This window comes from Anastrepha ludens, chromosome 5, assembly GCF_028408465.1.
Source record: "Anastrepha ludens isolate Willacy chromosome 5, idAnaLude1.1, whole genome shotgun sequence".
Classification (NCBI taxonomy): Eukaryota; Metazoa; Arthropoda; class Insecta; order Diptera; family Tephritidae; genus Anastrepha; species Anastrepha ludens.
Window position 1 is genome coordinate 29603669 of NC_071501.1, and position 26200 is coordinate 29629868.

At 39.5% G+C, this 26200-nt stretch overlaps 1 protein-coding gene across 7 annotated transcripts in view; it reads right to left on the bottom strand.

Annotated features, from left to right (window-relative positions):
- Positions 1 to 1577: 1577 nt before the first annotated feature.
- Positions 1578 to 26200, bottom strand: part of LOC128864375 (pneumococcal serine-rich repeat protein) — a 116312-nt gene continuing 91689 nt past the window's right edge. For 3 of the 7 annotated variants that reach the window (XM_054104006.1, XM_054104001.1, XM_054104002.1), the window contains 6 exons: positions 22805 to 23593; positions 22471 to 22593; positions 21622 to 22400; positions 16919 to 17912; positions 16253 to 16427; positions 1578 to 2746 (listed from right to left, as the gene is read on the bottom strand). In XM_054104006.1, the coding sequence (XP_053959981.1) occupies positions 2578 to 2746; positions 16253 to 16427; positions 16919 to 17912; positions 21622 to 22400; positions 22471 to 22593; positions 22805 to 23593 (3029 nt within the window). In that variant the 3' untranslated portion in view covers positions 1578 to 2577. Of the gene's footprint in view, positions 2747 to 16252; positions 16428 to 16700; positions 16768 to 16918; positions 17913 to 21621; positions 22401 to 22470; positions 22594 to 22804; positions 23594 to 26200 lie in introns of those variants that run through there. The other 4 variants (XM_054104003.1, XM_054104004.1, XM_054104007.1 and 1 more) reach the window with 4 other exon arrangements.

The window sequence follows — 26200 nt, forward strand, 5'->3', positions numbered from 1 at the left end:
TTATGAACTGTTAAATCCAAGCGAAACCATCACTGGGGATTGGTATCGACTTCAATTGCTGCGATTGAGCCGAGAAGCGCCCGAAATATGCGGAGAGACATGAAAAAGTGATTCTAGAGCATGACAACGCTCGGTCTCACGTTGCCAAAGCCGTTAAAACCTACCTGGAAACACGGAAATGGACACAGATATTTCGCCGTCCGATTATCACCTGTTGCGATCGATGGCACATGGTCTAGCTGACCAGCTGTTCCATTCATATGAAGACATCAAAAAATGGCTTGATCCGAGGATAGCCTCAAAAGATGAACAGTTTTACCGCGACGGTATACGAGATCTACCAGAAAGATGGGAAAAAGTAGTAGCCAGCGATGGGCAATACTTCCAATGATTCATTTGTAACCATTTTTTCAGAATAAAGTTGTATTTTTCCTCAAAAAACAGCGAAAACTTAGTTGCGATTTTTTAACCATTCTTGGTCGACGAGCCTTGTGAGACGGTGTCGAGTCCTGCTGGAACTTCCATGGTCTACGACCGAAATTTTTGCGCGTCCACGTCTCTAAAGCAGCATCCCTTTGACACCAGGCTCGATAAAAACGATTGGAGAGCGTCCCTCAGCGGTTACTGCGGCCCAAACCATTACTTGCTTCGAGTGGCCATACGTAGGCTCACATTCTCGTATGAGCGTTCGGTCAAGTAAACACGATCGTTTTGAGTGTTTATGAACTGCTCAACTGGGAAATTTTTTTCATCAGAAAACACAATGTTAGGAAATTCGCCACGTTCGTGCAAGCGCAACAACTCCTTTGCTCTTTTGCACCGAACTTGTTTTGCTGATGTGAAAGATCGTGTGCTTTTTGGAACTTCAAAGCCTTGACCTTGAGCTCATTTTTCAATATGCGTCGAATGCTGTCTTGCGATATTTTCAGTTCTTTGGCCATTTTTCTTCCACTTCGACGTGGATTTCGTTCAAGCGTTTTGCAATGCTACCAGTATCATTGTAACGTTTTATAGTGCGATACACAGACATTTTATTCACTTTCAGGTGACTGAGCTCACGAACAAGGGCTGGTTGTGATTTTCCAGCCAAATATAACGCAATCACACTATTACGTTTGAATTCCATCACAGAAAAAAAAAAATTCAACAAAACTGAGACGCAAATGCTTTTAATGGCTTATAAACAATATATTGAACTGTCATTAGAACAATTTTGACGTTGATGTCATTTGAGCTGTTTTACAGATACAAGCAGTGTGAAGCTGGTAACACTTCATATCACCTGTATATTGTACGTAAGCCCACAAATAAAAAAAAAAAAATAAGTATAATTTACTGTAATGCTCAAAATCTTGGATCACTTGATCAGCTCAGCTACGAAACAGTAAAAAGTTTTTCTCGAACGCTTACTTGAGCAGTGTGAACGAAGCTTAATAACTGCATGCCCATTACAGAAGTGTTGTAAGGGTTACCCGACTTTTTATGTTCCGATAACATAAACTCTATTTAACGGCGCGCAACATACCTTTTATATGATACCAAAATACAATAAAAAACCAAGTGGTTATTAATTTTCGACAAAGTTTATTCATAATTTACGATAAATTGTATGCATTATTATGAGCTCACAATATTTAAAAATATTTATTAATTACCAAGAAGACAATTCAATGCTTAAAATATTGTAATCTTTCAAAACAAAAAAAAGCGAACCAATTGCAAAATGAATTAAAAGATATGTAACGCAACAATGCGAGTTGACGCGCAGCAAACTTATATTACTAAAAATCAAAAAAAAAAAAGAACCAAAGAAAGAAAAAAATATGAGTATCATTTGTGGTTATGGAATATCAAATAACTTATAATAATTAATGTGCGCTTAGTTTCGTTGTAGGAAGTGAGTTACAAAAAATTGTTTTAGTAAGAATTAGTAAAAATTTTAAAAAGTCAACAATTTTTTAATACTCGTTTTTGCTTAAAATCTAAAAAAAAAATATATTAGTATGTAGTAGGTTAACATGTAGGTGTGTGTGTGTGTGTGAATATATTTTATTAGAGAAAATCAATGAAATGCTTTTTGCATATTTTAATTTATAATCATTTAACGGCGTGGCAGACAAGAGGAACTATTTTCTACCGCAGAAAATATAATATTTATTAAGTCTTAGTATGCTTAGTTAACACTGAAATTAGTTCAAGTCATTCTCATTGACAAAGTTGCATATTTTTATGTAGTTAAAAATTACAAAAAAAAAACAAGGAAAAAATCGAAAACAAATTTGTGGGAGCTCAAACCCCATATTCACAAAGCAATTCTTTCAACATTTATGAATATTCAAAATTTTCGGGACTCACAAAACGCTTTGGAGTACCCTTTTGCCATATTCTCCTTTTATTATTCGCTAAATTTATCGTACGTTTAAATAAATCGTATAAATATTTAATACAAAGTACAGGCAAGCCTAAAAAGCACGCTATGCTTTTCATACACTTTCCGAAATAACTCCATACTTTCTGCCTCATTTCTTGTTGACGAATATTCGCTCACGTTCGGCATGAAGCGCATTTTTTAACGCCTCACTTTCGCTCTCTTGCCGTATGCTCACTACGCTTTCTGTGCGCCGACGTTGAACTTTCGTGTTGGTGTTGTTGTCGTGAGCGCATTTGCGGCGGATCGCTTGACTTGTGATGCCCATCTGTGTGCCCAGTGTGTCGGCCATTTATAATTTGCGAGCTTTTACTATGTCTAAAAGAAATGAGAAGAAAAAAGAGGTTTTTTATTTTTATTTGGCAAAGGAACATTTGCGAGAAATGATGCTACCAGCTACAAAAAGTCGTAATGGGAATGATGACAGTGGGGTAGGAGTGTCCTTATTTTTAATTGAGTTTTATTTGAAATTATTTTAGTGCATATTTGTTCAGTTGGATTAGTGAAAGATTTGTACTACAACATTTGTGGTCAGTCGAACATAGAACTTGGTGGCGTATCGAGGTCAAAGCTGGCATATTTTTAATAGTTCAAATATAACCTCTTAGATGCAATTTCTTAACAAATATAATGACACTAATCATTTTTTTGATAATGTTTTCAAAAATATGTATAAAGTATGTGACAATTCTCAAATATCGCTAAATTCCCAAGGTTGGCCCTGAGCTTAGTCGGCTAGTGTGTCTTCAATTCAAAAATACTAAAAAACAGATTTCGTTCGTTTCCAATATTGCAAGAAGTTCTTATATTCGACTAAAAAATTTATTGTAATTCAACTTAATTTTATAAAGATTGATGGCAACCCTATTTAATTATACATATATTATATATATTTCATTTCGAATATTCTAATTTTTAATATTTATGTGCGCCTTTTTATATTAATTTTCAAATCGATGGCAACTCTAGTAATCATCCAAAAAATTAGACGTATTCAAAAAGATGCCTAAATTAACGACTACGCAAACAGCTTTCGATTGCTGCCAATACTGTGGAGTATTATTTAATGAATTATTAATTTAATTAGCCCAAATTTTTTAAGCTAAATGGCAATCCTATATAAATATGTATATCTTGATTAAAGTGTTCTTAAATACCCCTTGTTTATGAACACTTATTTATATTTTAATGAACTTAAATATTTAGCTTATTTTTATTTTTTTGATAGGTGGTAATGATATTCAAAATATTTCTAGATAGGTGGCAATATTATTTATATAAATATTTATATATCTAAATACAATTATTTTTAAATACCCCTTGTTTATGAACTTCTATTTAAATTTAAATAAGCTGGAATATTTAGTTCATTTTTATTTTTTAATAGATGGCAACGCTATTGAAAGTTATTTCTGGATAGGTGGCAAACTTGTATAAATGTATATCTGGATTAAAATGTTCTTAAATGCCCCTTGCATAAGAACCCCTATTCAAATTTTAATTATTATTTTGATTTTTACTTTTTTGATTTAACTTTTCAAAAGGTGGCTACGCCATTTGAAATTATTTCTGGCTAGATGGCAATCTTATGTAAATATATATCTAGATTAAAGTGCTCATAAATATTCCTTGTATATGAATCGCTATTTATATTTAAATTAAATATTAAAAAAATATTTAGTTAATTTTTATTGTTTAGATAGGTGGTAACTCTGTTTAAATGTATTTCTAGATTTACCTCTTCTAAATAACTTTCATTTAAGTCTCTTATTATAATATATAATATTATTTGAATTAAATAACATTTTCTATTAATTTTGTTTCCCGATAGGTGGCAACCCTATATAAAGAATATTTCTGAAGTTAAATATCCTAAATATTGTTTATTTGATACTCATATTTTTTAAACTGTCATTAATTAATATATTTAATTTAATTAGTTTTCAATTAGTTTCTAGGTGGCAACCCTTTTTTAAAAATGTATCTGTATTTTATTGCCCTATTAGTTTAGTTTGCTCTCATACCATTGTATTTTAATGTTACGTATTTTATTCAATTAAATTTTTTATTTAAGTGGCAACCTTTTTTAATGTCTCTGCATTAAATATTATCTGTGTGTTATTGTTCAAAATGAATTTGTATGTATGCGTATCAACCGTAATACAATATTTTAATGTTGCATATTTTAACCATTTTAATTTTTATAATAATTGGCAACCCTTTTTCAAAAATATATCTGCATTAAAAACCCTGAATGATTTCGTTTGATACTCACATCGTAATATTTTTTTGTTTTATAAATTTTATCTATTTTAATTTCTATATAGGTGGCAACCCTTTTTCAAAATATCCCTGCGTCAAAGTTATTTCAAATACTTTTCGTTTTATACTAATATTGCAATACGAGTATCTTTTTTACTTTACCGAAAATAAATACCAAGCAAAGTTTTAGATCTTTATGAATTTGATTTTGGAAAAATGAAGCGAATTCAAATTCAAAGGTTGTGTCAAAATTTCCACTTGAAATAAAAACAGTCGCACATTTAAAATGCGAGTCCCAAGGCGCATTCATTGAAGGTGTTGGCACTAGATCAACAACAATGTTCTGTACGTTTGATTGTCGAAGCAAAGTATTCGGAAACTAGAAAGCAAATACTCGTAATGAATTCGGCTTGTTTCATTCTGAGCTGACAGCCACATAGACATGGCGAAAGCAAACAACTAACCAGCTGATTTACCAACTCCACCTTTAATAGATTCGTCTTGATGGACGCTATGGCACAGGTCGCAAAGACGTGCATTAAGAATTACATGAAATAATGGGCCTTATGCATAATAAGTGAGCATTTGCTCGAGTAGAGTCTGGCGAGATCTATCTCAAGTAGGTGAGTTCGAGCAAACCGACCGAGCTCGTGCTCAATTTGGTATGCATAAAAATGAGATAGAGCAAATACCTTGAACTCGAGTTAGCTGAGATCAAACCGCTTGTTTGATTAGTTGCAAAAATGGGATCAGATAGTGAAAGTATAAGTGAAAATTTACATTTTGATGCTAATGAGAATTTATCAATTTTCATAATTGGATACTTAAAAAAATATAAGACTTTATTAGAAAAAAGCCAACTTCCCGGTGTAAAAAATAAAAAAAAGAAATAATTAGAAAACTTTGTGGCGAATATAAAGAAAAAACTGGTGGGAAATAAGCGAAAAAAATGTAATGAAGAAAATTGCTAATATGAAGTGCCGAGTAAAGTCAAAAAGTGACAAAAATAAAACGGGAAACCAAAAAATTTATTTAAAAAAATGGGAACATGAATTATTTGAATTACTTTCTGCTGAATCGGATCCAGCTATCGGAAAAGTTACCAGTAAGCCTGCCGTTATAATGCGTGGCTTTTTTTGGTGATAATAAATTGTTTTTGTTTTTTTATTTTACTTTTTCCACTGGAGGCAATTTTTCGGTAGGCGTTAATGCTAATGAGAGTTCCAGCAGCAACTTAGGGAGTGCTGTGGGCATTAATAATGACAGCTCCACCAGCAGCGCGGCAGTACAGAACACACCCGTAGATATCCCATCTGTGCCACAACAACAAACATCAAAAAGAAAGCTAAATGATATTCGGCCGGTAACTCTTCGTTAGGCTAAAGAGCATAGAGCTACAAAAGTCCCTTAGTTGAGCCGTTTTTGTTGTATTATTTCTTGATTAGCAAAAACAAAGTATAAGTACAAAAACTATTTGTTACATAAAGCTTTTAAATAAAACCCTAGGTATAGGAGTAAGAATAAGTTATAATTGAGAGTACTCTTAAAATAAAAACCAACTTTATTATTATGGAACTGCATTAAGACGTAGGATTAACACCGCTAATATGATTGCTTAAATCTGATAACTTAATTTAATTACAGGCCAAAGGAATTTTCGATGAGTATGAGACATAGGAAACAAAAAGTTTAAACTTTCAACAATTGCAAAGACTTGTTTTGTTGAAGCAAAATAAAGTTCTTTCATTGAAATTAAAAGTTTTAGAAGATCGTGTTGCAGAAAAGGAGCTAAATTTGGTCGAATATTAACCCTCAACTACAGACGTCAAATGATATGAACGTTAGTACAGACCACCGGTAATTTTTACCGGTTATATTAAATTTATAAAATTTTTGCAAAGCAACTGAAAAATTTATTTAATATATATCTGATATATATTTCTAGCATATAAATATCTAGAAAAAGTTGTAAAACTGTTTACTTTAATAAAACCGCACAAATTTCTTAAGAAACATATATTCAGTTACTGTTTTTAAAATCTTTTTTAAGGTTGTAAAAAAAACGACAATAAAACACATTAAAACAAAACACGAATTCATATTATTACTGAAACTTAAAAGATTACGTATTCAGATACAAAATATAACAATAAAACAGAAAAATATGCATTTGAAAAAAAATCTGCAAGAGGTAAATTTGGTCAAAAATTCAAGTCCCACATTCCTTACAAATTCTATCGGTGCATTGCAAACATATTGGTATCTGAAAATATCTCGGCCACTTCCATCCGTAGCAAAAATTGATCGAATATTTTCGTGGTTGGATTTAAATATCGAAGTTAAAATTAGTAATCCCAGGAATGATTTTAATTCTAAGAGATCTAAATCTCGAAGATCCGACATGCTTTCGCCGTTTTTATATCTCTGCCTTATTTTCGCAATTTTTGCATTGGTTGAACGAAGAATGATATTAAGAATATTTTTGTCAAAAAATAGGTTCCAAACTTCCTCATGATCTGCAGCACGTGCCGTGTGACTTCTAACGCCTAGGCACTTGGCAACAATGTTATGTTGCAATGTTCTGGTATGCTTAGGTACTGCAGGATCTTTTGACCATTTAAACCGATTTTTACCATAGAAACAGCTAATATTTTCACATACATCAGTAGGTGGATTATCAGTGTTTTCATTTTCTGCTTCTATTTCTGATTCAGTGTCATGGCCGCTTTCCACATAATCAGAATCTTAATCTAAATTGCTTACATCAGAATTAATTTCTTCCAGCCATCTTTCCACAGCTTCTTCAAAATTTTCTTTTCCTATTTTAACCCTCTTTGAAGGGCCTGGACTACTTCTTCCATCCATGACTTTATTCTAAAATAAAATGACAGAGTTATAATATACATAAAATTAACTGTTATCCAGTTTAATTATAACATGAAATAAAAATATACAAACGTCAAGACAGACCACCGGTAATTTTTACCGGTTACAAAATTTAGATAGTGATAAATTAAACAAATGACACTGCACACAACTGATACTTCAGCAAGCAAAGTTATACTAAGTCCCGAAAAGGTACATAAACGTATAAATGCGTAACTAAAAGAGATCCCACTAAATTGAAGAATTTAAACTGCTAACCGGTAAAAAATACCGGACGTCTGTAGTTAAGGGTTAAAACATAAAACTCATTATACTTATTTTTACTGAATATCTGGTTTTTTTTTTTTAACTAACACTAAAACTTAAAAGTAACATAACAACTACGACCCAATTCCATTTTGGAAGCCCGGATCGGCCCAAAACCTTCAAAATATACACATCTTTTCCCTGTTGGGAATCCCACCACCCTTTCTTTCACTACTTTCACCAAGGAAATAGTTTGTCACCCAGTCTACGTGCTCAAAATTAAACCGGTACATTTTTTTATATTCACTTTGAATGAGAAAAACCGCTTTCTTGATTTATAAGTTTTTTTTGTCTAAGAGGAACAAAATATTCGGCCATCTTCATACTTGTAAACACGCGAGTCAACTAAAAGGCAGTCTCACCTTTTTGTGAGATCGATCTCAAAAAAGTGAGCAACTTCTTGCTGTTATGCATACCAAAGTGAGCTCTAACTCACGAACATTTTATGGCTTGAGTTCAAACTCGACATGTGAGATCTATCTCACGCACCGAGTAAAAGCAAGCGAGTTCAACAATTTTTATGCATACCAAACCTACCTTTTACTCCAAAACTCGTGTCTGAGCAAATGCTCGCTTATTATGCATAAGGCCCAATATCTGCGATTCCATATACAAATCACCGGTAACACAATGGGCCCTAGAGGTCTAAGTGACATCTTTTTTTTTTCAAGATCAGCCAGCACTACCTAACCTAACCTATGGCAGAGTAAATAAGATATTTAGAAATATCTCAACTTCAAATCAATTTTGGGCTAAAATATTTATTTTCTTCTTTTTCTTTCTTATTTGTATTCTCATTAGTTGTGGCTACAGCCACCGAGTGCTAAACTGATCATGCAAGAAAGCGTACAGGTATAAGGCTAAATAAAAAAACTATGAAATGCCTGGAAGATCTGAATAACATTTAGTATATTAACCCAATAGGGAAGAAGAAAAATATTTTGTAGACAGTAGTTAACGCCGGCCTCTAAGCTGGGAAAGCGTCATTGAAGGTGCCCAAGTGGCCAAGAAAATGAAACTCAATACACTGTTAGGTTAGGTTGAAGCGGTTGTCCTGTGGGACACACTCAGGCTCATACCCCATTGTGATGCCGCGTGGGGAGCACTCGGAAGACTGCCAATAATTATTACAGAGAATATCTTCGACACCAAATCTGCTGAAGACAAGACAGTACTAGTAGAGATGATTGAATTTATTTCCCGAGTGGTTAAAGTTTTAAATTTTCGGCCGTAAATGCAATTAATTTATAAAAAATTGGGTATAAAACGACTTCAAATTAAATTGCTGTTGTTAGACATCTACAGTAGAATTTGACGGGTAATTTTTTTGTAGTAGATCTTTACCCTCTAAGCTTACTTAAATGGACGTTTTTGGAATATTCCCATATGACACCTTAGAAAATTGGAATATGGAATATGAAAATGGAAATATGTTTTTTTGTGAAAACTTTTGCGGGTCACTGTATTTCCTGAATTTGAATCAAATCTGACTGCAAATGAAATTTTCGGAAATATCCCAATTCCAGCATCACCAATCTATTTTTTTTACTACGCACAAACCAAGGCTTCAAACCAAGCATATCAGATTATTTTAATAATCTTCGAGTCTATACAAGCTGTATTGCTAAAAAATATTTAGTATACATAGTACAAGGTGACACAAAATGAATCATCAATTCTTGTAGTTTTAATAACCTTTATACTAAATAAGAAACAAAATTCTTTATTTTTCAACCTTCACCCGCTCCATTGCATACCTGCTTGTATAACAATATAGCCTTCTACGCCTGTAAATCTATGTTCGGCAAAAAATGCGGTCTCAAGCCACGTGTCGTACTTTAGTGGCTCTGCCAATTTTGACATACGGTTGCCTAGTTTGGTGGGTAGCTCTTCAGAAGGGCTACAACACCACTAAACTAAAGAGAGTGCAGAGAACTGCATATGTGTGCATCACTGGTGCTTGTAGAACATGTTTCACTGCTGCGCTCAACGTCACTCTGCACTTACTTCCTGTGGATTTGCAGGTAAATGCATTGCTGCTCAGAGTGCTATTAGGTTGAAGGAAATTCGCCTTTGAAGACAACTTCCTATAGGACATAGTAGCATCTTGAAGCAGATCTCCCCTCCCTTCTTTGTTATTCGCAATGACCTCTCTATCGGCAAACTGTGCGTTGAGGGTTGTGCTAGGGCTATCTTTCCGAGCACGCAAGATTGGAAAGAGGGGAGAGTCGGTACGGATCTATATCTTAGATACCTCTGCTTTCACTGACGGATCCAAAATGGAGTCTGGAGTGGCAGCGGGGGTTTACTCTAAATCAGCCAGCATTTCGGTCTCCTTTAAACTGCCGGAAACAAGCAGCGTTTTTCAAGCAGAGGTATTCGCGATCCTGCGAGCATGCGAAATGCTTCGGGATCGCTGTTGGGAGGGAGACATTAATATTTTTTCCGATAGTCACGCTGCAATCAATGCCCTGTCCTCGCCGTATTGTAGCTCTCTTCTGGTGAACTCCTGTAATGAGGAACTCAAACGTCTTGAACGTGCAGGAAATATTTCCCTTATCTGGGTCCCTGGGCACAGGAATATAGAGGGAAATGAAATTGCCGATGAGCTTGCCAGGAAGGGGTCGACAGAACCGGTTTCAGCTGTCCTCTTCTGAGACATCGGTGTCCCCTTGGCCGTTGTTAAAGGGAAACTACACAATTTCTTTCTAAAAAAAGCGCAAGACAGATGCAGGTCTGCCTCATTGTGTGCTATTTCGAAAACACTATGACCTCAATACGATATAAACAGACCGCTTAAGGTGATGGGAATCCGTCGCCATTCAATTTTCAAACTCATTGTGGTGTTCACTGGTCACTGGGTGATCGGAACTCATGCGTAGAAGCCTGGAAGTCCGTACAACCCCTATTGCAGAAGCTGTGGGGATCCTGCAGAGAAAAATACTGTTGAACACTTTCTCTGCAAATGTCCGACTCTGGCGGCTAGGCGCTTGAGATTCCTTAGCGTGCCCTTTGGGAAATTCTCCAGCCTCCACTACATCAACAGCAATGGATGGCTGTAGATGGTTTTCTCTTCCCAAAATCTTTACACAGGTAGTGGTCCACATTATGGTATTAAAACGTCACGGCAGTGCTACTTGAAGTGTACCTGGGGTACTATTGCCATCTTACCTACCTACCTATATAAAACTCTTTAAAAGGATGCTGATAAAATTTTGAAACAAATTTTATAATTTTGAGATTTTTTCAGTATTGAAAATTTTGTTATAGAAATTTTTAAAGTTAAATATCTATCTTCCAATAAAATAACAAATTTTGCGCCACCTTGTTCATATGAGAAACTAATTAGAAAAAAAATTGCACAAAATAAATTTTTATTCGATATCATAATCTAATAATTATTTTAAGTTACGTACGAGCTGGGTTGAACTTTGACCTCAATACGACTCCATGTCTTTTCCGATCAACCTCAAAGTTTCCAGCAGATTTTTGTACTCTATTTATGTTTAAAAAATACAGACAAATACTTTGTATTAAAAAAGTGAGATAAATAAAATATGATAAAATAAAAGCTTTAACAAGTCACATAAACAGGATCACTTCTACTACAGTGGTGGCGAAAGCAACATTAAACTACAATTGGAAACATGCCAGTATATAAAAAACGCACTTTGCTCCAATATCGATTCGAGCTCAAGTTAGGTTAAGTTGCGAATTACTTGTAATGAAGTTATGTGATAGTCTATGGTTAAAATGGTATTTATGTATGCAGATAAGCTTTTAATGAAACTGCTGTTACGAGTAGCTACTCGAGCATTTTGGAGTTGATACACCTTCGTGTGAATCTCAGACTTTACCAAAGATACTTGAACCATGATTTCATGCAAAACATAGGTACGTGGGTATGTATGTAGTATAACCAAATTTCTGCCGCCCATGTGGATAGTTAGGAAGAGAGATAGCGTGGTTTGGCAAGGTAATGTGGTTGTAGGGCAAAAAATCTGCTGAGAAGAAAAACAGTGGGGCAAAAGTGGATGAAAATAGCTGTGCAGAAGATCTTAAGTGATCTTTGTAAAATGAAAATGTTTAACTTCTTAAACTATCCTTTTTTTTTTGTCGGGACAACTAGCAAGTGAAGCACTCAGACTTAAATTAAATCCATTGTACTACACTTGGATTCCCTTTTAATTTTCTTTAAATCTACCCGATCTCCGAAGAAATCTGAGTAGATCTTGTGGTGCCAAGGAGCCAAGATGGTCGCTTCTTAACACATCAGTGCCAAGGACCTCAAACCTGATTCGAGCGAAGGCGGGGCAGACACACAGGAAGTGGCCCGCCGTCTCATCCTCCTCTTCACAAGCTTGGCAGAGTACACTGTCTGAGATGCCCAACCTTTCCATGTGCTTCGCCCACAGAAAGTGGCCCGTCATCAGTCCAACCAGCCGGCTGCACTCCCCTCTGCTTAATGACAGAAGGGTTTGCGACTGTCGGACATGACAGGTAACATCAGGTTAGTCCATCTGCAGCCTCTCTCAGCCTGCCAAGCTCGCTTGTGGGTGGTAGTTACCCATTTGCTAACCATGGCTGTGATGGCCGCAGAGAAACTATCCTTAGACTATCCCTCATCTGGTAGGAAGCCCACTAGAAAGGGCTACCTGCGAGGCTTTGCTTAAACTGTTAAGGTTCTCGAAAGAATATTGCCCCAGAAATCTGAGGAGAATTATTTGTATTCTTATTTAAGAAGTGCTGAATGAATTTCACTACTTCGTTGTTGTTGTTGTAGCAGTAACTTTGCCCTGTCAGTGCAGCGTAATCACCGGTCGTCTTTATCTAGCTCATCTCACGGTAGGTCAAGGAAACTAGCTGTTTCGACTGGTTGGGTCCAGAGGGAGAGGGGTGTTAGATGAGTGGATTTAAGGGGGCATGTGAAAAGGTGGTTAGTTTCGTGCGGGGTGCCTTCACATGCTGGCCATATGTTTAGTATGTCGGGTCGATTCTGGATAAGTAGGAGTTTAACCTGCTACAATATCCAGAACGTAATTGTTCCAAGGTTACGCGGAACTCTCGTGGAAGTTGGAGCTCTTCGTCTGCGATTGGTGGTGGTTGACTCCGATAACGGCATTCGGGAGTCGGGAGCTTAAGAAGGTGGTGAGAGTCTCCCGATGAATGCCGTTTATGGCCTGTCTGTACACTGTCCGATCCAGTAGCTGTCCGTCTGTTTTGTCTAGGATCTCGTCGATCTCGTCCGCGTAGTCGAGGGAATGCCTCCTGATGTGCCTGGGAGGTGGCTAAGGCTCAAGCAGGTGTCTGCATGGGTGAGGCCTGCGGTAACACCCTAGCAGAAACTGCTTACTGAGCAATTTGTTATGCTCCTTAACAGGCAGCATAAGGGCTTCATCGTGTACGTGTTGTATCGGTGACATCATAAGACATCCTGTCGCGGTCCTTAATGCAGTGTTTTGGCAGGCCTGAAGCTTCGTCCAGTGCGAATCACTGGTTCCAAGCGACCAGACAGGCGCAGCACAGTTTAGAACCGGTCGGCCTATTGCTTCAAAAGTTGACAGCAACATTTCCTTGTCTTTGCCGGCAAGCGAGAACCTAGTTGCGATTCTGTACTTTAGTTGCAATGGCGGTTGTATGCGCTGAGAAGGAGAGCAAGCTGTCAAAGGTAACTCCCAATATTTTGGGGTTGCTAACCGTCGGAATTTGTGTATCATCGACTTTCACCTCGAGTTGTAGCTTGATCTCCTTTGTCCAGGTGGTGAAAAGGGTCGCCGTGTATTTAGTGGGGGAGAGTTGTAAATTCCTCGCAGTGAAGAAGCGAGAAAAGCGGCCGCCGTAGCCGAATGGGTTGGTGCGTGACTACCATTCGGAATTCACAGAGAGAACGTAGGTTCGAATCTTGGTGAAACACCAAAATTAGGAAAATCATTTTTCTAATAGCGGTCGCCCCTCGGCAGGCAACGGCAAATCTCCGAGTGTATTTCTGCCATGAAAAAGCTCCTCATAAAAAAATATTTGCCGTTGTATGGTTTAGACAGGCCATATGCTCGGTTCAGAGAGTCTCAGTAAGTTTTTTTTTTATCTCTTATGGAGCATAAATGCGATACTTCGTAACTGGGCCAGATTAGGCTACCTTGCTCTTGCTCTCATTTTAAGCGAACAAAATCTAGTTACCAGAACTGTATCTAACAAATATTTCGAGCAATGGTTGATAATGAAGATGATATTTCTTGGAAGTACCAGTAATTAAGCATTTTTTTTATAAATACGTGGAATGGTGAAGCTCTGGTGTCTTTCACAATGCGACTATGCTGTGCTTCCATACCTTATTTCATAAAATCTCTACCGCGTTATTTCAAAATCATTTGGGGAGATGCGCTATAGTCTTCCATATTCCAAAACTAAGATAAGTTTCGAGGTTAGACCTAACAGCCAGCTTATTCAAGCACCATGTAATACGGTATTTATGCATAAAAAGAGTTTAGACTATCAAATCTCCTAAGCGTGCTCTGGTAATCTCCACAATGGAGAGCCATTACGATGATAAGATGTACGGAGAGTCAAAGAGTTTCAGTATAGGTTAGGAAATGTTAGAATGAAAACAGAACTAAATACTTCAAACTACAATAAAGACTTCAGTAAGAAAGCCGCTACTAAATATTTACTAATACAAGAGAGGAAGAGAAAGAGAGAGAAACAGTTTATACCAACGAAAACTAACTACCGATAGTTAAATGGGAAGAGCGCAAAAACTACAATACAAGAGTTGGTTTAGACAAACAGGTCTAACTACTGCGTGCTACTGCTACGAAGAGATAGTAACGGTAAATGTAAACTGTTAAATATAAAAACGCTGTCTTACACTGTGAGAAAGTAAAAACACATCCACAAAATTTTGCATTTAACAATGTCGAGAGTGCTGGGATTTTCTACGTGGATATGGCACAACAAACACACACACACACACATTTAATAATTAAAACTGAAGTGCGATTATGGGCAGTGAGTAGTAGATGAGAGCGCACGATTATGTGTACTTTGCCAAATATTATTTTCGAATTTTGAGCATTTTCATAGTTTTTATCAAAAAGTTTCCAAAATGCTGTTTATTTTCGTTAGAGATTTTTTTCAGTGCAATGGTGGTGAATTTTTTTCTTTGATGTGCTGTATTTGGCGAGTGTCATTTCTTTTAGGCAGCGAGGTAGCTCGCTCTTTTCAAACACGTCGGCGTCTATCGTCGCTCACTCCATTTGCTTGGAGGCGTCAGTTAATGTCTTTGAGATCCATTTTATAGGAAGTTGGCCTTTTGCGTCTTCTCTCTTAATTGCGCTCTGTTTCTTCATTTCCTTAATAATCTTTTTGCAACGGCTGTGAGAAGTGGCTTTCACAGCTTTCGTGAGCGCTTCTCACTCACTTGTTCTGCATTTATTTTTTCCATAAATTTTTTCAATTTCTCTCTCGCTAAAACGCTGCCTCTTATTTCGGCATTTCTTCTCTTATTTTTCTTTCTCTCTCTCTCTCTCTCCCCATCTCTCTCTTTCTTTATCTGACTATGAACATGTACACAACCCGAACGGATGATGCGTCGTTACATGACTTCGCATTGTGCGCTGCCTTTCCGGTCTGTGCGACACATCGGCACGCCAAGCTGCAGCCAGCTCGGCTGGGGCGCGTGTCAGACTCACAGGTTGTGCTTTAACCTTAGCCGGTGTTGCGTACAATAAGTAATTATGGTAGATATGACTGGCATCTGAAGGTCGCTTACCCGGTGCGGCAGGCAAATAGGGTAGGAAGGCAAAGGATGAGGTTGTAGATTGCGTTTGTGATGGTTTGCGCGCACAAGGAAAAGGAATGGGCAGCGGCAAGGCGCTACGTTTTCGTACACCACGCCGCTGCTGTAGCGTACATTTACGTAGAGTCGATTGATTAGAATAGGTGGGTTCGGGTAAATACGATACAGGTGGTATGATTTGTGCATAAATTTGATGCTCGTATGTGATGGGCACTGATGGTGATGGAGTTGATGTTATTGATGTTGGTGTAGGAGTGTTGGGATTAATGGGTATGGGTATGAGTGACCTGAGTCGCTTGCGACGTGTGCGCGGTGGTGGTATGGGTGCCGCAGTAAGCATCGCACTATCACCGAGTAGCGGTGAGTATACATCTTCATGTGTTAGACTTGAAAGCGAGCAGGTAGATGAAATATTTGCATTGTCTTGAAGCTCTGATTTCGTTCGCAAATCAGTTGAGCAGTCGTGTGTGGTTTGAGCCATAGTTTCGTTTATGGTTTGCGCCTGTACTATACTCTCACTACTGGCGCTATCGGTTTGAGTATGTGCTAAATTCGTTTCGTTTTCGTATACGTACGTTGTTGTTGCGGCTTGTTCGTGTTGCTTCTGTACTCCAGCCAGGGATGATTTTTTGTGTTCGCGTGTTTTGCTGGACATTGTGCCGCTTTGTGCGGGGAGATGGTGTATGGCAGTGCAGCCAATACGATGGTGTTCACTACTGTTGTGGTGCTGGGTTTTGCTGGTTGAGTGACCTGTGAATGGTGGGCATTTGTATAAGAACTGGGTACGGACTATTTTGAAAGGTGGCACATAGAGGGTTAATTGGATTAGTTTTATGGTTAGACGCTACTTGGAAGGGTTGCAAGTTTTTTAACAGCGATATTGAGTACAAAATTCTCAAAAATCTTGTGCGGTAGTGCATACGAAATTTTTCGCTTGCTTTAAACCAATTTGTGGTGCTCTGAGAGAGTGTAAAATTCTATGTGAAATTCATTGGTAGTACTCAGTTTGTGTTTGCTGCTAACCTAAGATTTTTGTGTAGTGTTTGCGGTTGTGTAGCACCCATTATTAAGATGCCCAAAACAAGCAGTTCTGCAAGAAATATTTCACAGTACAATTAAAAGTAAACGTACAAATGTTACAAAGTATGTGACTTAAAAAATCCATTCCGAGCGCCGCCTATAGAGTACCTTGAGAGCTGAATAGAAGAGTACAACATTTGGGTACATTTCTCATCACTTACCGCGCGATTTAGATTGCTTATCCTTCTCTCTTTCTTTCTCATGCGCCCTCTCCCGCTCACGTTCGCCCTTTTCACGTTCGCTGGCAGACGAGCGATGCTGTGTGCTGTGCGCTGCATTATCGTCCGTACGCCCGCGTAGCGAACGCAATAGACGCACACCGGCATTAACGCTGCGTGGCTTCGTTTCCGAGGCGGTACGTGAGTTGGTGTGACGCTCAGCGCTACCACCGCTGGTGTTGTTGTTCGACGTGTGCTCTTGACGGCGTTTACTACTGCTACTGCGACCACTACTTGTGGTGCGCTGCTGTTGCGGCACAGTCGCGCACTCAGCGCGTTCCTCTCGCTGAGAGGCATGCGTAGTGCTGCTGGCCGCACGACGCCTTTCCACGTCCCTGCTAGTTGAGGAGTGATGTAGATGCTGACGTTGATCCCCAACACTCTCCTTCTTGCTGCGCCTGTCACCACTACGACTCGGTGTTGCATTCGTAGAATTGGCGCTACGTTTACTCTTCATACGTACACGATGTTCCTCACGTACGTGGACTTCATCTCCGGACGAATACTGTAAACGTGCTGAGCGTTGCGATTCGCGTGAACTGGAACGATGATGTTGCTTTCCAGTGGCTTTTGGTAGCGTTTTCGTGGACGATGTTGCCGCGGTACGCGTTGGTTTTGGTGTGCGTATATTCTCATATTCACGTTCGCTGGACAACGAACGTGAACGTGCACGCGGACAACTTTCCACTGACGATTGTGATGAGGTACGCACTCGTGTGTGTGTTTCGGGTACGTTTGGGGAAGTTGTTGTGTGACGTGGATTGCGTTTCGCCTCGGATGCAAATGTGCCACGTGACATTTTCACTGCAATGCATGAGTCGTTCGCCTTATGGGCGACCATCTTTTCATCGATGGTTTCCAGTGGCTTGGATTCGCGTCTATGGAGCGAGGAGCGTCGTCGTCGCCGGTCTTTATGAGCAGCCTCATCGGAAAGGGCCTGCAAAAAGGGAAGAAGTAATGGATTACAAGAATAAATGAACTTGATTGCCTATATCTGTTGTTTAAATGAAGGAATTCTAAAAATATATTAGTAATTGCAGTTTTGTGATGTTATAAGATGATGTTATGAGATGGAACATTTTTTAATTTTAAATTCATAGAGTTGAATCAAAAGAATCGATTGCCTGCAAGCGCTTTCAAAACCTATGATAAGATCTTTCAAGTTTATTGAAAGTTCCACTAATATTTAACTTTGGGGAGCTACAGAACTTGAAACTAAGAGTCCTGTCCACGCACACGTTTTTCAGAAGTTCTCTCTAGTTTGCCACTCAGAGTCGCATTCTGGTATTATCAGTCGCAGAGCATTTGCATGTTAGAATGCAGAAAGTCATAAGAACAGGAAGCTTATTCGACCCATTGGTGAAAACTGTGCACAGAGGAAAGCGGACCCGTGCAATCCAAAGTACCGAGTTAAGTCATATAAGGAGCTCCAAAGTTGTTAAAGCGGCACAAATGCTTGGTTAATTTTCCACTAGAACAGTAAGTCAATACTAGGATACGACACGGTCTCATCACCGTTATCATCATCCTCATCATTTAGCGGTACAACCAGGGGTGAGGATTAGCTTTCTCTACGATATTCCTCCAGTTCTCTCTGTCTCTTCCTAGATATTTCCAGTTGGTTACTTCGAGCGTTCGTAGGTCTTCTTCTATACAGTCCATTAGTCGCCTGCGCGGGTGACCTTTACTTCTCATTATCGGCTTTGTGCTGCATTATTACATAGTTTCTGAGCATACGTGTCTTCCATTCTTAGAACATGTCCAATCCACCTTAGCCTTTGCGCTTTGATGAGCTGGACAATGTTCTCACCACGCACAAAATGGAGAAACTCTTTGCTGGTTCGTACTATGTAATCACCTCTTTCGTTTAGTCGGTGATATATATAAAAAAAGTTATTGGAACCTTAGTTCCAAAACGGAGCTAGTGAACAGGTCTTCGTCAGTGCAGATCAGTTCGACTATGATCTGTCACTCCTCAGTGGGCATACTGAGGAAGCGTGACTCTTCTAAATATGGACACAATAAAGTAAAAAAAAAAAAATAGAGAGTACCTAATTTGCTTAAAGCCTCGAAAAATGTACAGTAAACCACGTTAGAAGTTCGAGTCTTTTGTAACCCCAAAAATAACGAAAACAACCAAATTAAGTCCAAAACCTCTGAGGCTTCGCGAAGTTTCAGTGCTGCAAGATACAGAGAAATCACAGCAAGCATAGAATAAAGGTCTGCGCCCTCTACTCATCACAATACTTCATTCAGTTCATTCAGTACACCAAATATGAAGCTCGGTTTTTTCAGGCCGCATTAGGCCTTCTTCTCGTTATGACATCGGATTCGAGAAGAAAGTGTACTGGACTTTCGGGGATTGATCGTAAAACCGACACGAGTCAATGGATCATAGATGAATCACCATCTGTGCACATGGTTGCGTAATCTGCAGTAGCCTGTGAGAATGACGGTAAGTACTATCAGTTCGTCCTTGAAGTAGCTTTGAGCAGCTTAAAGCTCTTATTTGTATACCTTACCTATTAGTATTTAGTCTGACGTATCCCCACAGTTTGCTTTCGGCTTGTATTGTATCTCGCAGTTTTAGTTCTTCGCTTCCAAGCTCTTCGTTGCTGGTATGGTCACCCAAGGTATGGAAGGACTAAGGTCGAGGTTGCAACCTCTTTAGTCAGTGTTTTCGCTATTTCATTCCCAAATATACCCCTGTGTCCTGGCATCCCTATGAGTCGCATTCAAATGTGTGCTCCCAGCAAATTTTACTTCAATGCACTGCACTCAAAGGCTACTGAGGTCTTAACCCAGAATGATGACAAAGCCTTAAGTGAAGCTTGGCTATCGTTCAGACTGGCAATTCGTTCCTTTCGAAGATTTCTTTCTAAATTGATCGTTGCACATATCTAGAGGGCATACACCCCAGGGAAGAGTTGCCATCGGCGTAAACCGTTTCGTTTTGGGGCCATAAATTCCAGCGTCATGTTTTCGACTGATCTCTCTACCGGTATTGGCTACACTCTTGGAGTTTTCTTTCAAAGAAAGGCACTCAAGTTAGCCTTACTTGGGTAAGCGGAAGCTGCAGGTTCAACAATTTTATGTACTGGGATGAGATCACTTTTCCTTTACTAAAACTTTTCTTAGTCATACTAAGGGTACCCTCTGTGCGAATAATTCGAGAAACACCTCCACCGTAGCTGTAGGGCTAGTGCTATGTGATGAAGCTAGGTCAGGGCTGCTCATAATGTCGATAGAGTGGTTCTTGATACCCGCGCAACCGGTTCGTATGCCTGATTATCATGATAAACATTCATCTCAGGATTTTTGGACTACGACTCATGAGGCCCCAAATTGATTTGCACCGGGTTGATCGGCCCGTTGCGTTTTGCAGTTAACCTTATAGCCCCGGATAAAGTCAAGATACTTAACTTTGTTGACCATTTCAATAGCGAGCACGCAGCAAATATGCAACCGTTTCTACTTTTGTTGTTGTAGGAGTATAAAAACTACACAAAATTTGTGTTAAAGATTGTTGCTGTACGACTAGTCCTAGGCTCGATACGAAAACACTTCGTTACACTAGCGTAGCTTTAACTGTCCAGAGAGAACCAACTCTAATTCTCAATGCAGGTCAAACGACTCAAATGAGTAGAGCTTGAATTGAGCTTATTCAGATCGGAGCACAATTACGGGCACGGCTGCTTAAGAGCTTTCAAATTATGATAGGTAGGTAGAAGTGGCAGTCGGTCTGTAGACCAACTCACGATGATGTCCAGGACAAAACGAGCAGACATTTACTAGACCAGACAGTGTTTAGACAGGTAATAAACGACATTCAACGGGAAACCATCACCACCTTCTTAAGCACCCGGCCATTTAATGCCGTAATCGATGAAGAACTGCAGCTTCCCTGTGAGACCCGCGTAACACTGACACAATTACGTTCGGTATATTGTAGCAGGTTAAACTCCTACTTATTCAGAATTGACCCCGGCATACTAAACATATGTCCTGCATGTGAAGGCACCCCGCACAACACTAACCACCTTTTTACATTCCCCTCTAATCCCACTCATCTAACAGCCCTCTCCCTCTGAATCCAACCTGTCGAAAGAGCATGTTTCCTGGGCCACCTTTAGATGAGGTAGTCGAAGACGACCGCTGATATACACTAGACTGACAGGGCTTGTATTGCTGCTACAACAACAACAACAACTACCAACTCACACAGTTACCGATCCATAGCGATACCACAGTTGCAGTTTATCTGCTAATCCTCGCTAAACCATTTTGTTTTAAGTGCAAACCCATTGATCTTGCTGACATTTATATCCCTAAGGTCAACAGTATCATTTAGAAACGATAAGCCAAATATTCTAAACCTAGTGGCATGCCACGTGGAGCAGTAACAGAGAAGGTGTCTAACGGACTCTTCCTTCTTCTCATTCCTCCTCCTTCAAATGAGTTACGTTAAATTATGATAACTATCGCAGAAAATACAAGCACGTGTTGAGGTTTCGTGCTTTCCTCTTTAGCTTTACTCACAAATAGTTTACAATCGAACATATTTTTAAGTAGAAAATTGCTTCAAATAGCGCGAAAGAGAACTTTGTGTGAACCCTAAGGACCGCTACAATTCGTGCAAAACTAACCTTCATAGTTAGATCGGCATTTTCATTCATCTCACTCAATAGGAAGGCGTCACGTTCCACATCCGTTTTACGATCGTATGGTTGTGGTGATTTCACCTTGAACACAGGTGTAATTTCATTTGTTATATTCTCATAGTAGTGATCCTCCTCCTCATCATCATCATCATCATCAATATCAACATCATCGCCAATATCCGCATCACGCTCGTCATGATCATCATGTTCATCATGTAACCTCAATTCTTTTGGGGGCACACGTTTACTGCGCTCCACGGAACTGTTACGTTCACGTGGCTGTACTTCCCCTGTACGTCGTATCAATTGTGGTTCAACAGCAATTGGACTGTGTCGTAGTAGATCGGGCTTATCATTCAATAATTGCCACTTAGTGGTCGTTTGTGCTTTCGTTTCTGCTGTTAATTCATTTGTTGCTGTCGTTGTTTCTACATTTTTTGCTTCGTGTCGACGCATCGACTTCGTATCTTCGTTACCGCTTATGGTTAAACGTTGACGTGACGGTAGTGAACGCTTTGATGTGCTCACAATGTTAGTGCTGGTATTCGGTAGAAGTTTCGTTTTCGATTCGTGAACATTGTGGTTATGCGCATTCGGTACGCCGAAGTAAGAGAGCTCGTGTTCGCGCAATTTACGTGCACCGCGAGCCTCTTTCACAATCTTAAGCGCTTCACGTTGCTGTTCGGTTGGCATGCTACGCTCAGCGATGGCTTGTTTGACTGTAGTGGCCACATGAACTCGGGGATGTTCGCTTGAATGGACAGCTGAAAGAAGGGTGAGAAAGCGTCAACAAAATTGGGTGGTGAGAAGAGGTGTGGCAGTTCTAATACTTACCACTCGTAGTAGTTCTGGGCTTAGCTCTTGGCGGCGATTGCGTACGTTTGAAAGAATCGCGTTTTTCCAGCGAAATCTGTGGTGAGTGGAGCTCGATGCTCATTATGTTGGATTTGGGCAGATCTATTAGAGGAGAAAAAGTTTATAGAAAACATAACTTAATATCTAGGTAATTGCAGACATTCACTTGATGCTCCATCTAAACTCTTATTGCGGTTGATCTACTTTATTTACTATCACCCGGCTAACTCCCTTGCCCTCTTCCTCCCGCTAATTCTTATACATATTTCTAACATTTGCGCTTTCAAAGTCTTAATTTCCCTACTTTAATTACCTGCTTTGTCCAGCACTGTTGATTCTCCCTTTCGCTCCTCGGCCTCTATCTTCCAAATAGTCCGTTGTGCCTTCATACGACTCCAACTACCGCTGGAGTATTCTACGGCGCGCTCATCCTCCTGTGACGAACTCTCCAGCGTACCGCCACCGCTATCACTTTGCTCATTCTCTTGCGCACAAAAGTAGCTTTTCACCTCTTCGTCCGCGCTGTCAGCGCCGTCCTCATCGTGGTATTGTATCGTGGCTGCAATATCGTACATTCGTCGTAATTGTGAGAGTTGTTGACTCACAGACACATCCGTACTACCGAGTAGTTTTAAGCGCGGCGCCACAAGTGGTGCCGGTGGTAGGCACAGTGGGGTCACAAAAGCACTTTGGCTCTCAAAAGATAGTCTGCGACTGGTTGTAGTTGCACTCAATGTCGCAGTACTGCTCGTATTAACAACAGTGTGTGTAGTTAGTTCGCGCTCTGAGCTTTCCACAGATGTATTGGAATAACGACGCGTAGTGCCTTGATAGCTATTCGAGCGCAACATTGGCGTGGGCACAACAATGGGTGGTACCGTAGCCGATTCCAATGAGACTATGCTCAGACGTCGCATAGCCTCATCGAATTCATTTGCAGAGCGCATTGTTTTGATGATGAGCGAAGTGGACTTGAGCCCCTCGTCGAGCATACGCTGATGTTCACGCAGATCTTGCAGTATGAGCTCTTGTGCGCTTGGACGTCGATTTGAGACATTGGGATTGGGGTTTCTGTCAGTGATTGGCATTAACGTGGAAGCACCTGAGTAAAAGTGGTGAGAGTTGGTGTTTTGTTTGGCTTGGTGTTCGGAAAATATTGGTTTAATTCTTATTTATTTGCTGGTTATTTAGTGGTTGGTTAATAAATGTCTCATAAGATTACTAGCAATAGAGTTGCGTGCTTTTAGAAGGATTAGGGCGCAACGGGAAAGTTAAATGGTATTTCGAGTCAGCATAGATTAGGAGTGATTGGGATCATGGTGCTAACTCATTCAATTAAGGGCACGTTAGGGGTTTCAGTACCGCAAGAGGAGTAAACACCGTCAGTAAAAGCAGTGGATGGGGCTTAGGATGCCGAGTTTTTGAGTGGAGTGCGTGATGCAAAAAGTATTCAACATAGCGAGGAAAAAATGTAAAGGTGTATGGGTATGTAAACAATTAGACTAAAATATTTTTATTTCTGCGAAAGTGTTGCAGTGATATTAAAATTAGTAGAAAGAAAATGTATGTAGTGAATTTATTTACAGAGTGGGTAATTGGACGTCTTGGTAAGGAAGAGTAGATTATCGTATTTTCAATGCTCCTTAGCAAGGGGATTTATTGAATATTTTCCACAATAAATTTTAGCTTTCGAGTTGCCATAAAGACCACTACTGGAGCCAATGTAAATTTGAATAGAGAGACCCCGAATTAACACCGATAATAAAGTCAGCCTTGAAATCCAACGCAGAATCTCTGTTTCCAACAAGTGCTTCTTTGCACTAAGTAGGCAATTGAGTAGTAAAGTCCTCTCTCGACGAACAAAACTAACACTCTACAAGGCTCTCATCAGGCCCGTCCTAACGTACGGCGCAGAAGCTTGACATCCGACGAGGCATCTCTCGCAGTGTTTGAGAGAAAGATTCTGCGGAAGATTTTCGGACTTTTGCACGTTGGCAACGGCGAATATCGTAGGCGGGGAAACAATGAGCTGTATGAGGCTTACGACGACATAGGCATAGTGCAGCGACTAAAGATCTACCGGCTACGTGGTTGGGCGATGTCGTCCAAATACATCCAAACGCTCCGGCTCTGAAAGTATTTGATGTGGTACCAGCTGGTTGACGCAGATGAAGAAAAAGGCCTCCATTGCGTTGGAAAGATTAGATGGAAAAGGGTTTGGCTTTACTTAGAGCTTCTTACTGGATAAAGAAACGACTGTCGCGCTTTGTTAAACTTGGCCAAAATCGCGTAAGCGGTTATCACTCCAATCAAGAAGACGAAGAAGAGACCGAGGCAGATAATCCTATTTTAATTGAAGGGGCAGGGTGGTCTTATTGTGGTTTTTTAACGAGATGTTTTCTTTTTTGACAGTGGCAGCTCTCTGCTACTGGAAATCTTGAAAGAAACTCGGTATCATATCTCTACGGAATGAAATTAATAGTTCTAAGTTTCAGTAACGGGCAGTCTTACAAATATATTGCAAATTTATTCCCAAAGCCATTATTGTGTAGAAGTTAAAATCAATTTTTCTGAGGCATCGCATTTTCATTTCAGCGGCTTGTTAATAAACGAAGCTACCACATCTATCGATCGGAAAAGCTCTGCGCGGGATCTTCGAGAAGCTAATGCATTCCCAGAGAGTGGTTATTTGGTACCGATATTGAAGAGGGGACATCATTGCCTCATTCGTCACTGAAAAAACTGTGAGAAACATGAATTCTGGTTAACGGGGAAATGTCGCAATCGATCTCTTACGCGCCAAGTTCGGTAATCATGTTGTCAGTCGCCTCAGCGGTGTCAATTGGCGGCATTGGAGTCACGATTTGACGATGTTACGCCTTATTTGCGAGCTGCTCTGAACTACCGATTTTGTGCGAGCAATCCATTAACGATGGCACAGCGGACTGTATAAGCAATACCGAGATGTGGACATAGTGAAACGTATTAAAATGCAACGGCTGTGCTGACTTGGCGATGCCTCGAGCATGAATGAAAGTGAACAGACACGACAATCCTTCGATAGAGAGTCCACTGGTGGACGAAGAGGAATAGGAGGACCTAATCTACGTTGGGGAGCTCAAGCTGGATGTGGCAATGTTTTATATTCGGTCAAAACCAACATGCATTTGAAGTGCCATCTAAGTAAGTAAGTAATCCATTAAAGATTAAAGTCCATAGAGCGAATAGTGAGCAATCTATTCTTGAATAGAACCAGAAATCGTCACAAAGGTCTTGAAAATCTTAGCTAACAGGATGCACTGCTGCAAAGTTAGTCGAGGCTGCCCATTGAATGAAATTGTATGCCATAAATAATGGGAGTTCGTTTTAAATAAATGTTTTTTTTTTAATTTTTTGTTTAGAGAATTGGATCATGCTTTAGTAGGTAAAACAAATTTCATGGCGACATGGTGGAATACAGTTGTTTGTTCTCATGTTTCCATTTGCTCTCAATGCAAGTTTGCATTCGCAACGAATTATATTTTTTCGAACTGGCACGCAAGCTTTATAGAATGTTTGCCCTCAAATGTCAAAGGAAATGTACTTAGACTTCGGAAGACACGCTGGTGCTCACCCCACAAAATGCTGCTGTATTTAAAGTTATTAAATCTCAACAACTGACTTTTGCAACGTCTTTCAAGCTGATGTAGTAGCTATGAAAGAGGCAGCA